General features: G+C 39.9%; 1 protein-coding gene across 1 annotated transcript in view; it reads left to right on the top strand.

Moving 5' to 3' along the window:
* CNR1 (cannabinoid receptor 1) overlaps positions 1-16,361 on the top strand; it is a 92,690-nt gene extending 76,329 nt beyond the window's left edge. Inside the window, exon 3 of the mRNA XM_082251969.1 lies at positions 13,849-16,361. Within this exon, the coding sequence (XP_082108095.1) occupies positions 13,908-15,296 (1,389 nt within the window). The 5' untranslated portion in view covers positions 13,849-13,907 and the 3' untranslated portion in view covers positions 15,297-16,361. The remainder of the gene's footprint in view (positions 1-13,848) is intronic.
* Positions 16,362-16,735: the final 374 nt, after the last annotated feature.

The raw sequence follows: 16,735 nt of genomic DNA, 5'->3' as shown, positions 1-16,735 counted from the left end.
TGCGTGAGGCCTGAAGCTGAATCCATTCAGCTTCACTCTATGGTTATTTCAATAGACTTAGTATGTAGTCTGGGATAATGGAGTAAATGTGAAGACTATGAGGAAGATTGAGGCTGTGTGATAAGGTAACCTATAACAAAAAAGTAAGCAAAAGAGGACTTTTAAGTTACCAGATCATAACAAAAAGATTTTAAAACCAATTTCATTTTTTTTATTAATAGCATATAAAGTATGTTTAAAATATGTCTAAAAACAAATAACTTGTTTCATGGTTACAGGGGATGATTTACCAACATTGGTGCACACAGAATCTGGTGTAGATGTGCATAGTAACCAATTAGCTTATAGATTTTATTTTCAAAGTTTAATTAAACAAGCTAAAGTTAGAAGCTGATTGGTTACTATGCACAGCTGCACCAGATTCTGCGTGCAGCAGTTTTAGTAAGGCCCTAGTAGAGTCAGCTGAGCAGGCAGATGACAGGTCCGTGTCCACTCTAGTGATGCAGAGTGGACATGGATACAGCTCGCTGTTCTCTATGAGCTATCAGATTGAAACAGACTGCTTGTCTATTTCCATCCAACTGTCATCTGATCCACCAGACAGATGGGGAATGAATCCCCACGTGTCTGTTTTTAGCAAACAGGATCGGATGCCAGCAGGTGTCAAAGAGAGCAATTTATGGTCCGATCGGGTCCGCCATAAAAATGATCAGTCCGTCAGTGTGAAAGGGGCCCTAATCTCCCCCCCCCCCCAGTGTCTTAACCTCCCTGGCGTTATGATTCTTTTGGATTTTAGGTGATGAAAGCGGTACCATTATTTTGCATGTAATTCTTAAGAACGAGCAGCCCCAAACCAACTATTTACATATGTTTTTTTTTTACTGTGCGTTCTTCTTTATAACATCTCGGGTATGATAAAGTTTGAAACACAACATATATATATAAAGTACAGTAAAACTGCAGCAAAGGACACTGGGGAGCAAACTAATGTGAATTTATTTTATTTTGTAGTGTATCAGTGACATTGTGTTTGTGTGTTTTACTATTTGAATTTGCCGCCGGTTCCATCCCCCTGCGAGCATCACGTCGCAGGAGACAGAAGTCGGGGCTCAGAGCATCGGGCGGAAGATCCGGCCGCCGCACACTGCCGGGATACATCGCTGGATCCCGGGGACAAGGTGAGTACCCTCTCTTCCAGGATCCAGCGATCTCCCTAGCGGTACCCCGAGTGTGGTTCGGGGTTACCGCTAATGGCTCTGAAATTTCACCCCGAGCCACTAAGGAGGTTAATATAAAAATAAATTAACCCTTACCCCCACCTATCTGCATATCTGTATCAATTGTAATCATTGGTCATATAAATGACTCAACAATATTGTACATTCCTATTCAGCTGGATAGGTTATTGGTTGGAGTTTCTACTGGATGCATTTCTCAAAATAAGATTTCAGTTCTTCTGAAGTATTGAGATTGACTCACTGTGTGTGTGTTGTTGCTACTAGAGCATTTTCACCAAAAAAGGAGAGTATCTCTGGAGCAAGTGTAGAGGTGGATGTGGCATGTAATGTTGCATGCAAAATTCACAGGTTTTGGGGGACTTTACACATGTTTTTCATTCTTGCTATATGATGTGATTCAGCAAAAGTGACATTTAAAAAAAAAAAAAGGTGATAACTATTGATAAATAAAAAAATATATAATTTGCGCTCATAGCCAAATAAAAAAAAACACTATTTTGGGGAGTGGCAGAGGAATGTGAGTGGGTGGATGTGAGCTCCATGGGCTCATGCGGTAACCACCGATATACCACTTCCAGGGATGACCGACCATTAGGCAAACTACTGCATGCCACACTCTGGGTGCCGGGTGCCATGAGCTCCCAGTCATCAACGAACATTGGTGGCTGCTTTGTGACTGTCGCTGCACGATACGTGCCAGGTGACTACTGTGGCAGTGTCTGTGTGTGATCATCATCAGCAGGAGGTAAGAGCAATCCCTGGATCCCGGAGCCGGTTCAAACTTTGAACATAGCTCCAAATTCAACCACAGATCAAAATAGCAACACTGTGTTTGGGGGGTCTATGATGATCCCTGGATCCCCAGAGCCCGCCGCAGAGCGGGAGTTGTTCCAGTGGGAGGTTTAACCACTCTGCCTTGTGGTTAACACTGGCTACTGAGAGTTGTGAGTTGGTGGTTGGTGGTCAGTCAGTCGCTGCAAGAGTCGGGGGTCCGTGACAGCTTGAAGGAGTGTGGCGGAGAGTGTGAGGGAGAGAAGTAAGAGTGCCTTTTTAGTAACTGGAGTAGGTTGGAAATCCATAAAAAAGCAAGCAGTAACTGTGTGTAATTATGCGTAATAATGACCCGGCAAAAAAAAGAAAGAGCAGGAGAAGGCGTTACAGGGATCCGATGACCCTCATCAATTACATCAAGATTGCATTGGCGCTGAAAACGCTTCTCAATTACAGTCCCAGCATGTGTCCAGGAACAGAGCCAGAGAGGATGCGGGTAAGCAGGGGCTGCTAACACGCACTGCACCTAGGTCTATATCTAGGTCTAGATCCAGGGACACACAGGAGAGTTCACAGGAGAGCATGCAGAAGAGCTCTGCCAATAGATCACAGAGGTCCCAGGAGGTTCGAGCTTCGAACATAGCTCCAAATTCAACCACTGATAAAAATATGATGGGTGATCAAGAGGAAGGGGGGAATAAGCTCCCAGGAAAATCAAACCTGCAGAATAATGTCACAGTATCCTAATCAATATCTGAGCCTACACTATGTCTTTATTGCTGTACAAGCATGTAACATCTAATATCTGTAACTAATATCATTAACAAATCAAAAAAAGGACTTCCAGCAGTTGCAAGTACAAATAAAGGATCAAACGCGGAGACAAGAAAATATGGAAAATAGACAAAGGCGTAACAATGTTCGTATTTTAAGCCTCCCTGAGCGGGAGGAAGGACAATTTCCAGTTGTTTTTTTGAAAAATGGCTAATAGACATATTGGGACAGGAAGGCTTCTCACAATTGTTTTACGATTGAGCGTGCCCACCATGTACCCACCCAGCCGTTTACCTCCCCCAGGAACTCTGCCTAGGCCAGTTATTCTAAAGTTACTGAATTACAGAGACCGAGACCTTATTTTATGAAATATTTTATATTTTATCTAATATTGAGTATAATGGCAACAGAGTTTCTTTTTTTCCAGATTTTTCAATTGAGTTACAGAAATAGCATGCGAAATTTGTAAAAGTGAAGCACAGATTATTGTCACTTCAAATACTAGACAGGGCTGCCCTCTATCCCCACTTCTGTTTTCCATTGTTATAAAGCCTTTGGCTCTTGCCATTAGGCAAACACCCGGAATTTTGGGTTTTGGTCGTGCTGGTAGAGAGGATAAAATAGCTCTATATGCAGACAATGCTCTTATCTTTCTGGGAGATACGACAGGTATGTGATTTTATGAAGCTTGTTTCTACATTCAGGTTATTTTCTGGTTTTAGAATTAATTGGGAGAAATCGATATTGTTACCACTGGATGAACTGAAAACACCAGATCTAGCATCTCAAATTCAAATTAAACATACAGTAAAATATTTGGGAGTAGAAATATCTTGTAATGTGAAGGATTACATAGATTTAAATCTCAAGCCACTATTAGTCAAATTTACAGATACATGTCGTAGCTGGAGTAAACTCCCACTGACAGTGATTGGTAGAGCCAATCTCATTAAAATGAAATGGACCCCGAAATTACTTTATATACTACATACTGTAATTCTCCCATATGGATCACATCCTTTTGGTTTAAGAAAATAGATTCTCTTTTTCAAGAACTTATTTGGCGGAAAAAGTATACTCGTAATAAACTGTCTACATTAATTCTAGCTCAAGATGCAGAAGGATTAGCTATCCCTCATGCTAAAAATAATTTTTTAGCTTCGCAACTACAGCATTTTGTTGGATGGATGGAAATGACAGACATGGACCCAATACAGGGTTTGCTACTATCCGTCTATGGCGATTATACATTAATAGCTCTACTAGAGACAAGAAACCTACTATGGGATAAGGGTTTTTTAACAGGCAAATTATTTGATAAAACTTGACAGGAAATGAAAAGTATCACAAATGTTAGGGGATATACATTGTTTACCCCACTGTGGAATAACTCTAGTTATGTAGAATTACAGAAACTGGAGGGATCTGAATTTTGGAAGACTAGTGGGGTGTGGTACTTAGCCCAGCTATTTCATAATGATATGTTAAAAACTTTTTCACAACTGAGTATTGAATATAGGATTCCAAAACAAAGATTCTTTCAACATCTTCAGCTTAGACATGCTATACAGGCACAAGCTCATTCCCAAGTATTGGAACTTATAAAATCTACAATATTCTTGCTGCTGTCTAAAAGGGATGTTAAGAAAGGTCTTATATCGCAATTATAGGTACTTTACAATAAGTTTCAAGGATTAGTGAATATACCATCAAGGGCACAGTGGGTTTGGGATCTAGGGCCTATATCAGATGATCAATGGGATGCGGCATTGCCTATGGTCTCCTAATTCCCCCCACAGAAATGAACTCAACTATTTATTATACATAGGTCTTATCATACACCAGAGAAGTTATTTAAGTGACGGCGTAGATATTCACCCTTATGCCCTAGGTGCAATCAGGGATTGGCCAATTTAATAAATATGTTGTGGAGATGACCAAACTCCATCGTTACTAGCAAGGGGTTATTTCTACTATTAAGTTTGTTTTTAAAACAGAGCTGCCACTAAAGCCTGGAATATGTCTTTTGAGTGTGATTGATGAAATGAAGACCCTGGAGAATACCCTTGTCCCGTTAGGGCAGAGTCTTTTTCAGGCTCGCAATTGGCTATCATCACATCCTCCAACAGTAGAGGGATGGAAAACACAAATAAAGGAGATTATACTTAAAGAAAAGTATATATTTCTACATAGATGGAAAAAATGTGGAAGAGGTGGCTGGACAGTTTTGATTGAGCAGATACCTCCGCCAACTAGAAAGAAGGGATAATGGATTGGAGGAATATAGGCCCCGGTACTATGTGATAGCTGTGGACCAATCACAGCATCACTATAGGAATCATGGCTCTTATGAATGAAATTCATTCATAACAGCTTTGTTGACATTGTGATCATGTGATTGCATACCAATCACATGATCTCCTGGCCGCTCAAAGCAGCCGGGTAACAGGAGCTGGACTCACACAACAGTCGCAGTAGTGGCTCTTAACCGCAACAGGCTGAATGATGTACATGTACGTGATCCTGCCTATCTGTGCCAAGTGGTTAATCGATCTATAGTTCTGCTTCACACATTTGTCCTTCAGCCATTCAGCCCCAGGTGTTGGCTCTTATCTCATCCTTACCACAGACAACTAATGACAAATAAAAAAGGAAGCTCTTTAGCAATGGAAATATGTCTGTATTCAACAAAGCCCTGGTACATAGACGATCCACTTGAATTCCTTCTCTGACACATTTTTCTGGGTAAATGCAATAATCTTATTCTTACTGAGTGATGTGCTTCATTGAAGGAGCTCAGGTGGGCTGCCTGTGTACCAGGGTTTTGTTTAATACAGAATAATTTGTTTAATACAGGTAATTGATCTGAAGTGTAGCTTCCTTTCTTTATTTGCCATTAATTTAATCTGAGTTCTCTGTAATCCACTGAAGGTAAATGATTAGATAGCCATTAACAGTGTACTTCCTGACTTCTGTACTGTGTGTATTTTCCTCTCTATGCTTTCTGTGTCACCAATCACATTCAGGTTTCCAATTGTGCTTTGATTTGGTTGGAGACAGAACAGAGAACATTTACAGTGCTGATTTTTTGCATATGAGAGACAGCAAAAAGGCATGCGGTACGAGTGTTTGGAATTTTCTCTCCTGCAATGTAATTGCAATATTAATTTACACAGCTTGTACCCTGTTAACTCAAATGCTATTAAAGGGGAACTATTATAAACTATAATCTTCTCAAATAAGCAGCTGATCCCTATTTAAAGTAGCATGATTTTGTCAAAACTGTCAGTGTGTGGATTATTGCAAAGATTCGGATATCTGCAAAAGTTATAGTTAGTTGCAAATCTGCCTGTTTTGGTATACCTGGATACTTGTTGATATTGGGAGAGTTATCTTTCACATATGTACCATTTTCAGACAACTTTGACATTTCAATAGCATTACTTGGCCTGCCCAAAAAAAACCTTGCATCACTTCTGACTCAAAAAACGATTTTACCCTATGCAACAGCCAGTCGGGAAAGGTGATTTGTATGTATACATTCCATTACTAGTTTCCACACACATAACCTTCACTCTGTACAAGACCTTCTCCTCCAATCTTCTAGTCAATGTCCTGCCACACGCCTTGGCATCCAGTACTTCCTATGAGCCTCCTGCCTACCATGGATTTCCCTGTCACATGCTATATGATACTCTCCTCCCTAATGGACTTCCTCCATTTCAGTGGTTACCGGGAATGATGCCTGCCCCTACAGGCATCATTCTGGTATATATCTTTTTAGCCAGTTATTCCCTAACAAGCAGAAGTGATCCAAGTGGCTATCTAACCACTCGATCACTTCTGTGGGTGGCAGAAGGGGGTCCCACCCCCCTTCCACTGCCACCTCTCCCGAGCTTTACCGTACAATTGCAGTGCCCGGTACCGATTCGGCCGGTGGCGATAGCTGCCGAACAGAGACAGAGAGGAACTGACATCATTCCCCTCTCTCTGTAACCCTGGAAACTGGAAATGACAAGTTATGTCATCACTTCCGGTTCTGTCTCTGTGCTTACCTGGCCACCAGCGAAAAGGAAAGCAGCTGATCATACCGATCTATGTCTAACCGGCTGCATGTGAGGTAAGAGGAGAGATTTGGGGTCCAATACACCCCAGATATTTCCATAAAGAGGGTCTGTAATGGCCCATGCTGTCACAAGGAATGTTTTCATCCCTTGGGACAGCAATAAAGTTAATCCAAAAAAAGTGTTACATTTTGTATAAAATAATAATAATAAAAAAAAAAAAAATGTAAGACAATAAACAAGTAAAGTAAACCTTCTCTTTGCCCATTTGAGCATAGTGAGGGACTACTCTACTTCCATAACTACGCACTCTCTTTTTTCTGCTGGATCCTTACCCAAATCTTTCACTAACAGCTGACCATTATCAGCTGGGAGCTTACAATCAGCTAAGGACCAGACTAAGGCCTGCCGTCATGTGATAGTGCTGCTCAGGACTGGTGACTAGCCACTGAGGCTTCAAGCACTATGCTGTGTGAGTCAGGGAAAAGGTTGTGGGCTGCTTCATACCTAGAAGGTTTAGCTGGTGAACAAGATAATGGAGAAGCACATCGAAGGTAAATATAGGATCCATACCACACTTGCTGCCCAGCAAACTTTTTGATTGGTCCTGAATTAAGAAATCACTTGATTTCTTTAAAGGATAAGTTCACCTTTACAAAAAAAAAATAATATATGCGCATTTTTTTGCAGGTAAAAAATGTGTATTTATTATTATTTTTTTTGTAATGGACCTGTAATGCATTACACCAAAAATCAGCAGATCATGAGTGTAATGCCACGGTCCTGCAGGCTGTGTCTCTGTCTGGCCATACCTCCAATACTGACCTTGTAGTTTTCTAATATTCAGAACACTGTGAATGGATTACGCAACCTGGCAGGCAGAGCCCCTCACGGGCACGTTTTTTACAGATTGTGACAGATAGTAGGAGGGAGAAGATCCCCGCTAGCTGTCAGACCGGGGAATTCAGGGGGAGCGGGGACCAGTACATCTGTAACATATTACATTTTACACCCTGAATATGAGTGTAACATCTAACATGTTACAAAAGGTGAACTTATCCTTTAAACTGTAAAGTGCAGACAGACAGAACAGACAGAAAGTACAGAAACTCATAGCATGCATTGTAAGTGAAGATTTTTACATTTAAATATCTACCATTTATGTATATTGTTTTGTGACAGCAGACATTTATACAACTTAATTTCAACTTCACAAAAAATTACAAATAAATATATTATGTATTTTAAATGTGTAGACAATTTTAACAGATCCTAGCTTTGTTTGCAAGGTTTTTGCTAGAACATGCTGATATTTTGCAAATATTTCGCATGATGCACAATACAGGGTCAACCAGCACAAAAACCTACCACTGATCTCTAAATAATATGTTGAATAGTTAACAAACTAACTTAATAGGAAAACATTTCCTAATATTTGCTCAAATAATCACATATCTAGTTATAGGCCACCTGTCAACTTTCTTCCTCTTGTTCGATTATGGTAAATGATCTTAGTCCCGATAGAACCAAGATATGGAGCAAAGTACATTTTCACCTCACAATCACTTCACAATCCACTGCGTTATATAAAAAAGTAGAATATAAATAGATTTTTCAGGACAAACAATGTTTTCTTTTGGTGATGTTGTGGACAAAATTAAGAAACAATAAGAAAATACATTTTTCCATTTGATCAGTAGTAGTTTTTATCTACATTTATTAAAGATAAAGGTGTACATTTTATTTGATTCTAGTACAAAGCATTACTAAGTTATTTATGAATGAAGTAACAGATTTTTTTTAATTTTTAAAATATCCCTAACAAAAAAAAAATAAATAAAATAAGCAAAACTAATACAATGAGAGAAAAAAAAAAGTCTAAAGATTTTTAAGGATCAATATGGATTTAAAGGGTAGCTCCACTTTCATAAGAAAAAAGTAGTAAATAAACAAAAGTCATAGTGTAATTGAATGTTTCTAAAAATTACCTTTCCTTTTCAATCTACAGAACTGTAATTTTCTGTAAAATACAATGCAATATGGCAAGCTATACAGTGGGGATCGAAAGTTTGGGCACCCCAGGTAAAAATGTGTATTAATGTGCATAAAGAAGCCAAGAAAAAATGGAAAAATCTCCAAAAGGCATCACATTACAGATTAGACATTCTTATAATATGTCAACAAAAGTTAGATTTTATTTCCATCATTGACACTTTCAAAATTACAGAAAACAAAAAAATGGCGTCTGCAAAAGTTTGGGCACCCTGCAGAATTAATAGCATGCACTGCCCCCTTTGTAAGGCTGAGACCAGCCACTGTCATTGATTGTTCTCAATCATCATCTGGGAAGACCAGGTGATGTCAATCTCAAAGGTTTTAAATGCCCAGACTCATCTGACCTTGCCCCAACAATCAGCACCATGGGATCTTCTAAGCCGTTGTCTAGAAAACTGAAAATAGTTGACGCTCACAAAGCTGGAGAAGGCTATAAGAAGGCTATAAGAAGATAGCAAAGTGTTTTCAGATGTCAATATCCTCTGGAATGTAATTAAGAAATGGCAGTCATCAGGAACAGTGGAAGTTAAAGCAAGATCTGGAAGACTATTCCACTATAAAGAGATACTTGTACAAATATGGTCTTCTACGTCCTCACCACAAAAATCAGCGTTTGAACTTTGCAAATGAACATATAGACAAGTCTGATGCATTTTGGAAACAAGTTCTGTGGACCGATGAGGTTAAAATTTAACTTTTTGGCCGGAATGAGCAAAGGTACGTTTGGAGAAGAAGGGGCACAGAATTTAATGAAAAGAACCTCTGTCCAACTGTTAAGCATGGGGGTGGATCAATCATGCTTTGGGGTTGTATTGCAGCCAGTGGCACATGGAACATCTCACGAGTAGAAGGAAAAATGGATTCAATAAAATTTCAGCAAATTTTGGATGGTAACTTGATGCCATCTGTGAAAAAGCTAAAGAGAGGATGGCTTCTACAAATGGATAATGATCCTAAACACACCTCAAAATCCACAGGGGATTACATCAAGAGGCGTAAACTGAAGGTTTTGCCATGGCCTTCACAATCTCCTGACCTCAACACAATTGAAAATCTATGGATAGACCTTAAATGAGCAGTGCGTGACAGACAGCCCAGAAATCTCAAAGAACTGGAAGACTTTTGTAAGGAAGAATGGGCAAAGATACCTCAAACAAGAATTGAAAGACTCTTGGCTGGCTACAAAAAGCGTTTACAAGCCGTGATACTTGCCAAAGGGGGCAGTACAAGATATTAACTCTGCAGGGTGCCCAAACCTTTGCAGACGCCATTTTTTTGTTTTCTGTTATTTTGAAAGTGTAAATGATGGAAATAAAATCTAACTTTTGTTGACATATTATAAGAATGTATAATCTGTAATTTGATGCCTTTTGGAGATTTTTCCATCTTTCCTTGGCATTCTCTTTGTTTGTTCTGACGGTGTTGCTCTCACTGGGCTCAGTGATGGGATTTCAGGTGCCTTCTTAAGGCGATTGTCCCTAGGTGAGTGTTGGGCTTACCGCGACTAATGCGTTGACGGCAAAGGCTGCAGATGGCAACACTGTTGTCAGCAATGGACACATTAAAAAAAGCCCACACTGCGGAGCCATGTGACTGCATCCTGGGAGCGCCAGATGTGACTGACCTGCCAGGGTTGAGACAGAGACACCGTAGGAAGGTCAGAAATGCTTCTCCAGTCTGGAAAGTCCACAGGGTCCAGGTCCAGGGTAGACAGGAACTCAGGGAGATCATCTTTGGTGCGAAGGGTAGCAGAAACCCCATTTTTAGAAACTTGGAGATAGAAGGGGAATCCCCAGCGATAGGTGAGGTCTGCAGCATGGAGGGATTGCAGGAGGGGATGCAGGGCCCTGCGCTGCATCAGCGTACGGCGTGAGAGATCTTGATAGAAGTATAGGCAGGCACCATCAAAGAAAGGCTTATTGCACATTTTCCGCATGATGCTGTCTTTGAGAGTGAATTTGTGGAGCTTGCAAATTACATCACGTGGGTTATCTGCATCCTGCGACGGAGGGCGCAGGGCCCTATGAGCCCTGTCAATTTCTATTGGAGCAGTGGCGGGAAGTTCCAGGATTGCCCGGAAGACATCAACCAAAGTGGGGATAATGTCTTTTGGTGCCGTAGCCTCTGGTAGGCCGCGAATGTGTATATTACCACACCTGCTGCGATTCTCAAAGTCATCAAGCTGGCATAACAGGGCCTCAATCCTCCTGTCCTGGTCCACACACCGGGCATGGAGCTGAGAGATAACAGGGATAGTCTCATCTAATCTCTGTTCCAGGGTCTCCACGCGGGACCCCAAGTGGGATGTGTCTGTTTTAAGCTGTGCAATGTCCTCCTTAAATGCAGTTTCCACCCTTGTAATAAACCTGTCCAGATCAGCCTTGTTAGGTAGGGCCAAATGTGCTTCCTTAAGTCTCCATCCCCTAAAATGTCAGCGACATCAGAGCCCCCCTCCCAGGACTCTGGGGAGAGGGGGGATGTGGAGGGGATCGGTGTACTCATGGATCGGGGAGATGTCCTGGATCTGTGCTCCATGATGGGCTTGCCTCGTGGTGTGGAGAGGCCAGCGCGGCCGGCGCCATCTTGGATGTCCGGGCCTCCCTGCCGCGGGTCTCCGGGAAGATGGAGGGAAGGCATCCCTGTTTAGATCTGTCGGGCCGCGGTGATTGCGAGGCCATCCGGCGGCGCTGGAACATCTTCGAGTGAGTGCTGATGGCCGAGTAAACCCGGGATGCTGTGTGATAGAGGCGGCGGGTGCGGAGCTCAAGCACCGTGCTTCCTCACTCCTCCATAGCCAGGCCACGCCCCCTTAAAAGTGTCTTTGGTGATGCCTTTCTGGTTCCTGTTGAAGAAGGTGTCTATATCTCATGTGCTGTCCTGGAAGATGATTTGCAAAACACTGTTGAGAGGTTCTGGGTTTTTGGGCATACAGTATGTAGCGTGCCTTAGGTCAGCAACTGCTAAAAAGGAACAACAAGCATACATAGAAGTGAGAGGTTATTAAAAGCAGAGAACACATTTCAATTGTAAAAAATTTGAAAGAAACTAGATCAAATACTTTTAATTTTTCTGAACAAAAGTTAAAAAGAGTTTCTCTTGAAAAACATTATTTGATGATTCGATTTTTGGGATGCTGGTTTGGTCTAAGACAACTTTATGAATATTTCAGTAACAGAGAGTTTTTAGTTTAAAGCAATTACTGTGTTCTGCATCGTAGTTCTCTAGTTGTTCCAGTGTAATGTATAATAAATCCAAGGTTTATTTCTGTGTGAAATTCACAGAGGTTTTCCAAGAAGGAGTTAAAATGTTTTTACTTACTCAGAGAGGGAGACTGATCAATTATTTATAACCCTTAGCTCATTAACTTCCAGGGAAAGATTTAATTGTAGTTTGAAATCTTAGTCTTTGCTGTGATAGACTGGCTGTTGGGGGGGGGGGGGGGGGTTAGTGCACTAAAGATCCATAAAACCAATAGGTATCTAAGACAGGGCATACACAATGCTATTTTTTTTTTATGCAACCAGGGGTTGCAGGAAAGAAATTTTCCCTCATCAACACAGACAGTGCTGACAAGGGAATCCCTCCTGCCAAGCAATTGTCTACCGGCGGGGGGGGGGGGGGCGTGGGTTGGCGGGGGAAGCCGTGAGAAGAAGACAGTGATTATCGCTAGCAGCTATAGCAGTCACTAGCAATAATTACAAGATAATCTGGCAGGCTGATTGTACCCAAGTTGAACAATCGATCAACTTGGTACATTCAGCCTGCCCATTAATGGTACGGATCTCGTCTGGTTTCTGCTGAACCTGCTGAGATTCAAACCGTGTATGGCCAGCCTAAGGCAAACATTCTCCTAATAGCCAATCTCTCTCACCTTGACTGATTTCAGATAAGGACTGACGACTCAGAAAGTTAATGAGCTGATGACTATAGCTCACTGAACAGATTCTGTTTGTGAGGAAGTGAACAAGTTTAAAGCTTTTTTGGGGGCCCTCAGTTAAGCCGGTCATAGACAGTTCAAATCTCGACCAGTTCAGCACGAACCGGCCAAGATTCGAACCATGTATGGGCAGGCTGAATGTACACAAGTTTATTGATCAATTTGGGTAGAGCCAGCCTGCCGGATTTTACATGTGATTATTGCAAGTGGCGGTTATAGCCACTTGCAATAATCACTTTCTTCTCCCGCTGTGAGAACATAATGGCTTAGTGGGAGGGATTTTACTGTCAACACTGTGTTAATTGGAGAATCGACTGAATTTCTTTCCTGAAACCACGTCTTTGGCTGGTCTTAGTAAAAGCTGAATTCTAACCAAACAAGCTGAAGCTATACTCATTTTGGTATATTAGCTTCGGATGGGTACCGGTGTGTTGAATATGTCTTCTCACATTTCTTGAATGGCAAGATTTTCCTTCTTTAGTTTTTAATAATAATGTTCCTCTCATAGAGGCTTCCCAAATATTTATGAATGCTACATTATCAATAATCCGTCAGAGAAGCCTTACATCTTTGTTTAGCCTTCCAGTAGCTACAGGATCTAGGCAGAACTGTGAAATCTGGTGATGATGATATCTCATATCTGATTGTAAGATGCATTTGAGCAAGATATTTATATAAACATATGTACTGTATGTTAGACATACAGGCTGAAGCATTGTTGTATTTCTGGAAGTAAGTGAAAAAATCCTTACTTGCAGAAAACGATCTGTATAGTAGAGTATTTGAACTTACTTTTGTTAATTTTTTTTCAAGTTTGCTGCTTAGTAGTTTCATATTGCTTGACATTTTTGAATGTTAGCTCATCAAGATATTTTGGTTTATTATTGTTTTAATCAATTTTGTAGATAAATAAACAGCCTTTTATTAGAAGTACATAATTCATCTTGATTAGACATAAGACATTTAATTTTGCCTGTTTACCTTTTCTATGTTGTTTACTCTGCTGCAGGTTTGGAGCCAACAGTCTGTATTTTCCACTGGGAATATATTTAACAGAAACTTGAGGTGATGAAGTCTGTTTTAGATGGCCTGGCAGATACCACATTCAGAACAATTACTACTGACCTTCTCTATATGGGACCAAACGAAGTCCAGTATGAAGACACAAAGAGTGATCTTTCCAAACTGGGCTATTACCCACAGAAACTACCTTTATCCTCCTATCAAGAAAAAATAATAGACGGTCAAAGTACCCTACATTTGGATTCATTTAATGCAACTGAATTTTACAACAAGTCAATCACTACCTTTAAAGATGGTGATGGCAATATACAATGTGGAAACAACTTCATGGACATGGAATGCTTTATGATTCTTACCCCAAGCCAACAGCTAGTTATTGCTGCTCTTTCCATAACCCTGGGTACATTTACTGTGTTGGAGAACATGCTTGTGCTCTGTGTCATCTTTCAGTCTCGTACTTTGAGATGCAGACCCTCCTACCATTTTATTGGCAGCTTGGCAGTTGCTGATCTTCTAGGCAGTGTAATTTTTGTCTACAGTTTTGTTGATTTCCATGTTTTCCATCGGATAGACAGTCCAAATGTTTTTCTGTTCAAATTAGGGGGCGTCACAGCTTCATTCACAGCCTCAGTTGGCAGTCTGTTCTTAACTGCAATAGACAGGTACATCTCCATACACAGGCCATTGTCATATAAAAGAATAGTCACAAGGACAAAAGCTGTCATTGCATTCTGTATGATGTGGACGATAGCTATTGTCATTGCAGTGCTTCCTCTGCTAGGATGGAATTGCAAGAAGCTCAAATCCGTATGCTCAGATATTTTCCCTCTTATTGATGAGACCTATCTGATGTTTTGGATTGGGGTAACCAGTGTTCTTTTGTTATTTATAGTGTATGCATATATGTATATATTGTGGAAAGCTCACCACCATGCTGTGAGAATGTTGCAACGGGGCACTCAAAAGAGCATCATAGTTCACACATCAGAAGATGGCAAAGTGCACATCACTAGACCGGACCAGACTCGTATGGATATCAGGTTAGCAAAGACCCTGGTCCTCATTTTAGTGGTGTTAATCATTTGTTGGGGTCCACTCCTCGCCATTATGGTTTATGATGTCTTTGGAAAAATGAACAAGACCGTAAAGACAGTGTTTGCCTTCTGCTGCATGCTTTGTTTGCTTAATTCAACTGTGAATCCCATCATCTACGCTCTCCGAAGCAAAGACTTAAGAAGTGCATTTTGCAGCATGTTCCCTAATTGTGAAGGGACTGCGCAGCCTCTTGATAACAGCATGGAGTCTGACGGTCAGAACAGACATGCGCATAATAGTAATGTCCACCGAGCGGCTGAAAGCTGCATTAAAAGCACAGTAAAGATCGCCAAAGTGACCATGTCAGTATCTACAGATACATCTGCTGAAGCAGTGTAAGTCTGTCTTGCTAATAGAAAGGAAAGTGGAGTTTGCCCCTCTTAATCTCAGTTAAGTATATTGAGAGAAAAACAGCAATTAGTATCCCTACTATTCATCCAAAATTAAGGCAGTAAGGAAAATAGAGATTTCACACAAAAAAAGTTTTACTCTGTTACAATCCTTAGTTTAGAATACAAAAAAAGAGTACTCATTTTATTATATAAGAATATTTTTTAATTATATAGTTTTATTTATTTTGAAAAATGAATTGAACAAATCTGATATAGATTTACATTTTTTAAAGTATTGTTTGTAGTCCTTGAAGTATTCTGTGTTGTCCATTCGGACCTTTATCTTATGTATTGTGTTTGTCAAGACATGCAAACAAAGAAATAACTGGAAGACTTTTTAATACCTCATATCACTATGATGAAAGCTATGCCTAATATAGTTCTAGAAATTAGAGGTAATCTTCTGGTTTGCAAATTGCAGAGAAATTTCATCTACAAGTTTGACACTGAAAGATTGAATATGGTTTGCTTTGCTTGCACAGATATTGAGACCTTAACATGTGCTTGAATTGATTGTGGTAAAATGGAATTTTATTTGACATTTAGTATAGAACAGTAGACATTACATTTATGCAAGGTCCTACTGGTGAATAATATGTATTTAACATAACGTAGGACTGACTTCTCCTTTAAACCTTATAGTCCAGGGCTGTATTTTGTAACATTTTTTGACTAAATGGAAAAGAAACAATGGCTTCTGTAAACAAGGGCATTGATGGGCTATCAGCTGTTTCTTCAAAGATTGACAGTGTGTAACAGTACTGTTGTGAATTTAACGTACTTAACCATACATAGAAGTAGGTTGAAGTCAGTGATCTAAATTACTGATATCCTATATGTTTTAAATGTACAGGATCATACATATATCAAGTTAAAAAAGCTATATCAAAACTTTGAATAAGTTTTAATGTAATGTTACAATTTAATGTATTTCCTTTGTGTTAGTCAATGTAATGTGCATGTCTGTTTGTAAATAATGAAATAGGTCATCTTATTAAAAAATGACCGACAACTATGACTAAGTATAATATAGCTCTTGTTGCACTATTTGCACATGAATTCAGTTTCTAAAGTTGAGTTCTACTATAGTATTATTGAATGAATTGAGAACTAAAATATACTTTTGTCTATAAAGTATTAACAGATACGTGATGAGACTACAATTATTTACTAAGATGAAATACTAAATCATGAATTTGTTTTAAAAAATTGCCTCTTCTAGATAAGCACAAAATTATGAAATCCTTCCCATGAAATAACTTTCTAATATCATAAACAAGTACTGCATATAAAAATTACATTTAGAGCCGGGAAATATACGCCACACAGAATATTGATAGCTCGCCCTTGAAAAGTAATGAAGTCATGGTAATGCCTTTGTTGAAG

Source organism: Pelophylax lessonae, assembly GCF_965119305.1.
Source record: "Pelophylax lessonae genome assembly, chromosome: 3".
In the NCBI taxonomy this organism is placed as follows: Eukaryota; Metazoa; Chordata; class Amphibia; order Anura; family Ranidae; genus Pelophylax; species Pelophylax lessonae.
The sequence above is the reverse complement of the archived record's forward strand: the minus strand, read 5'-3'. Positions and strand labels throughout refer to the sequence as shown.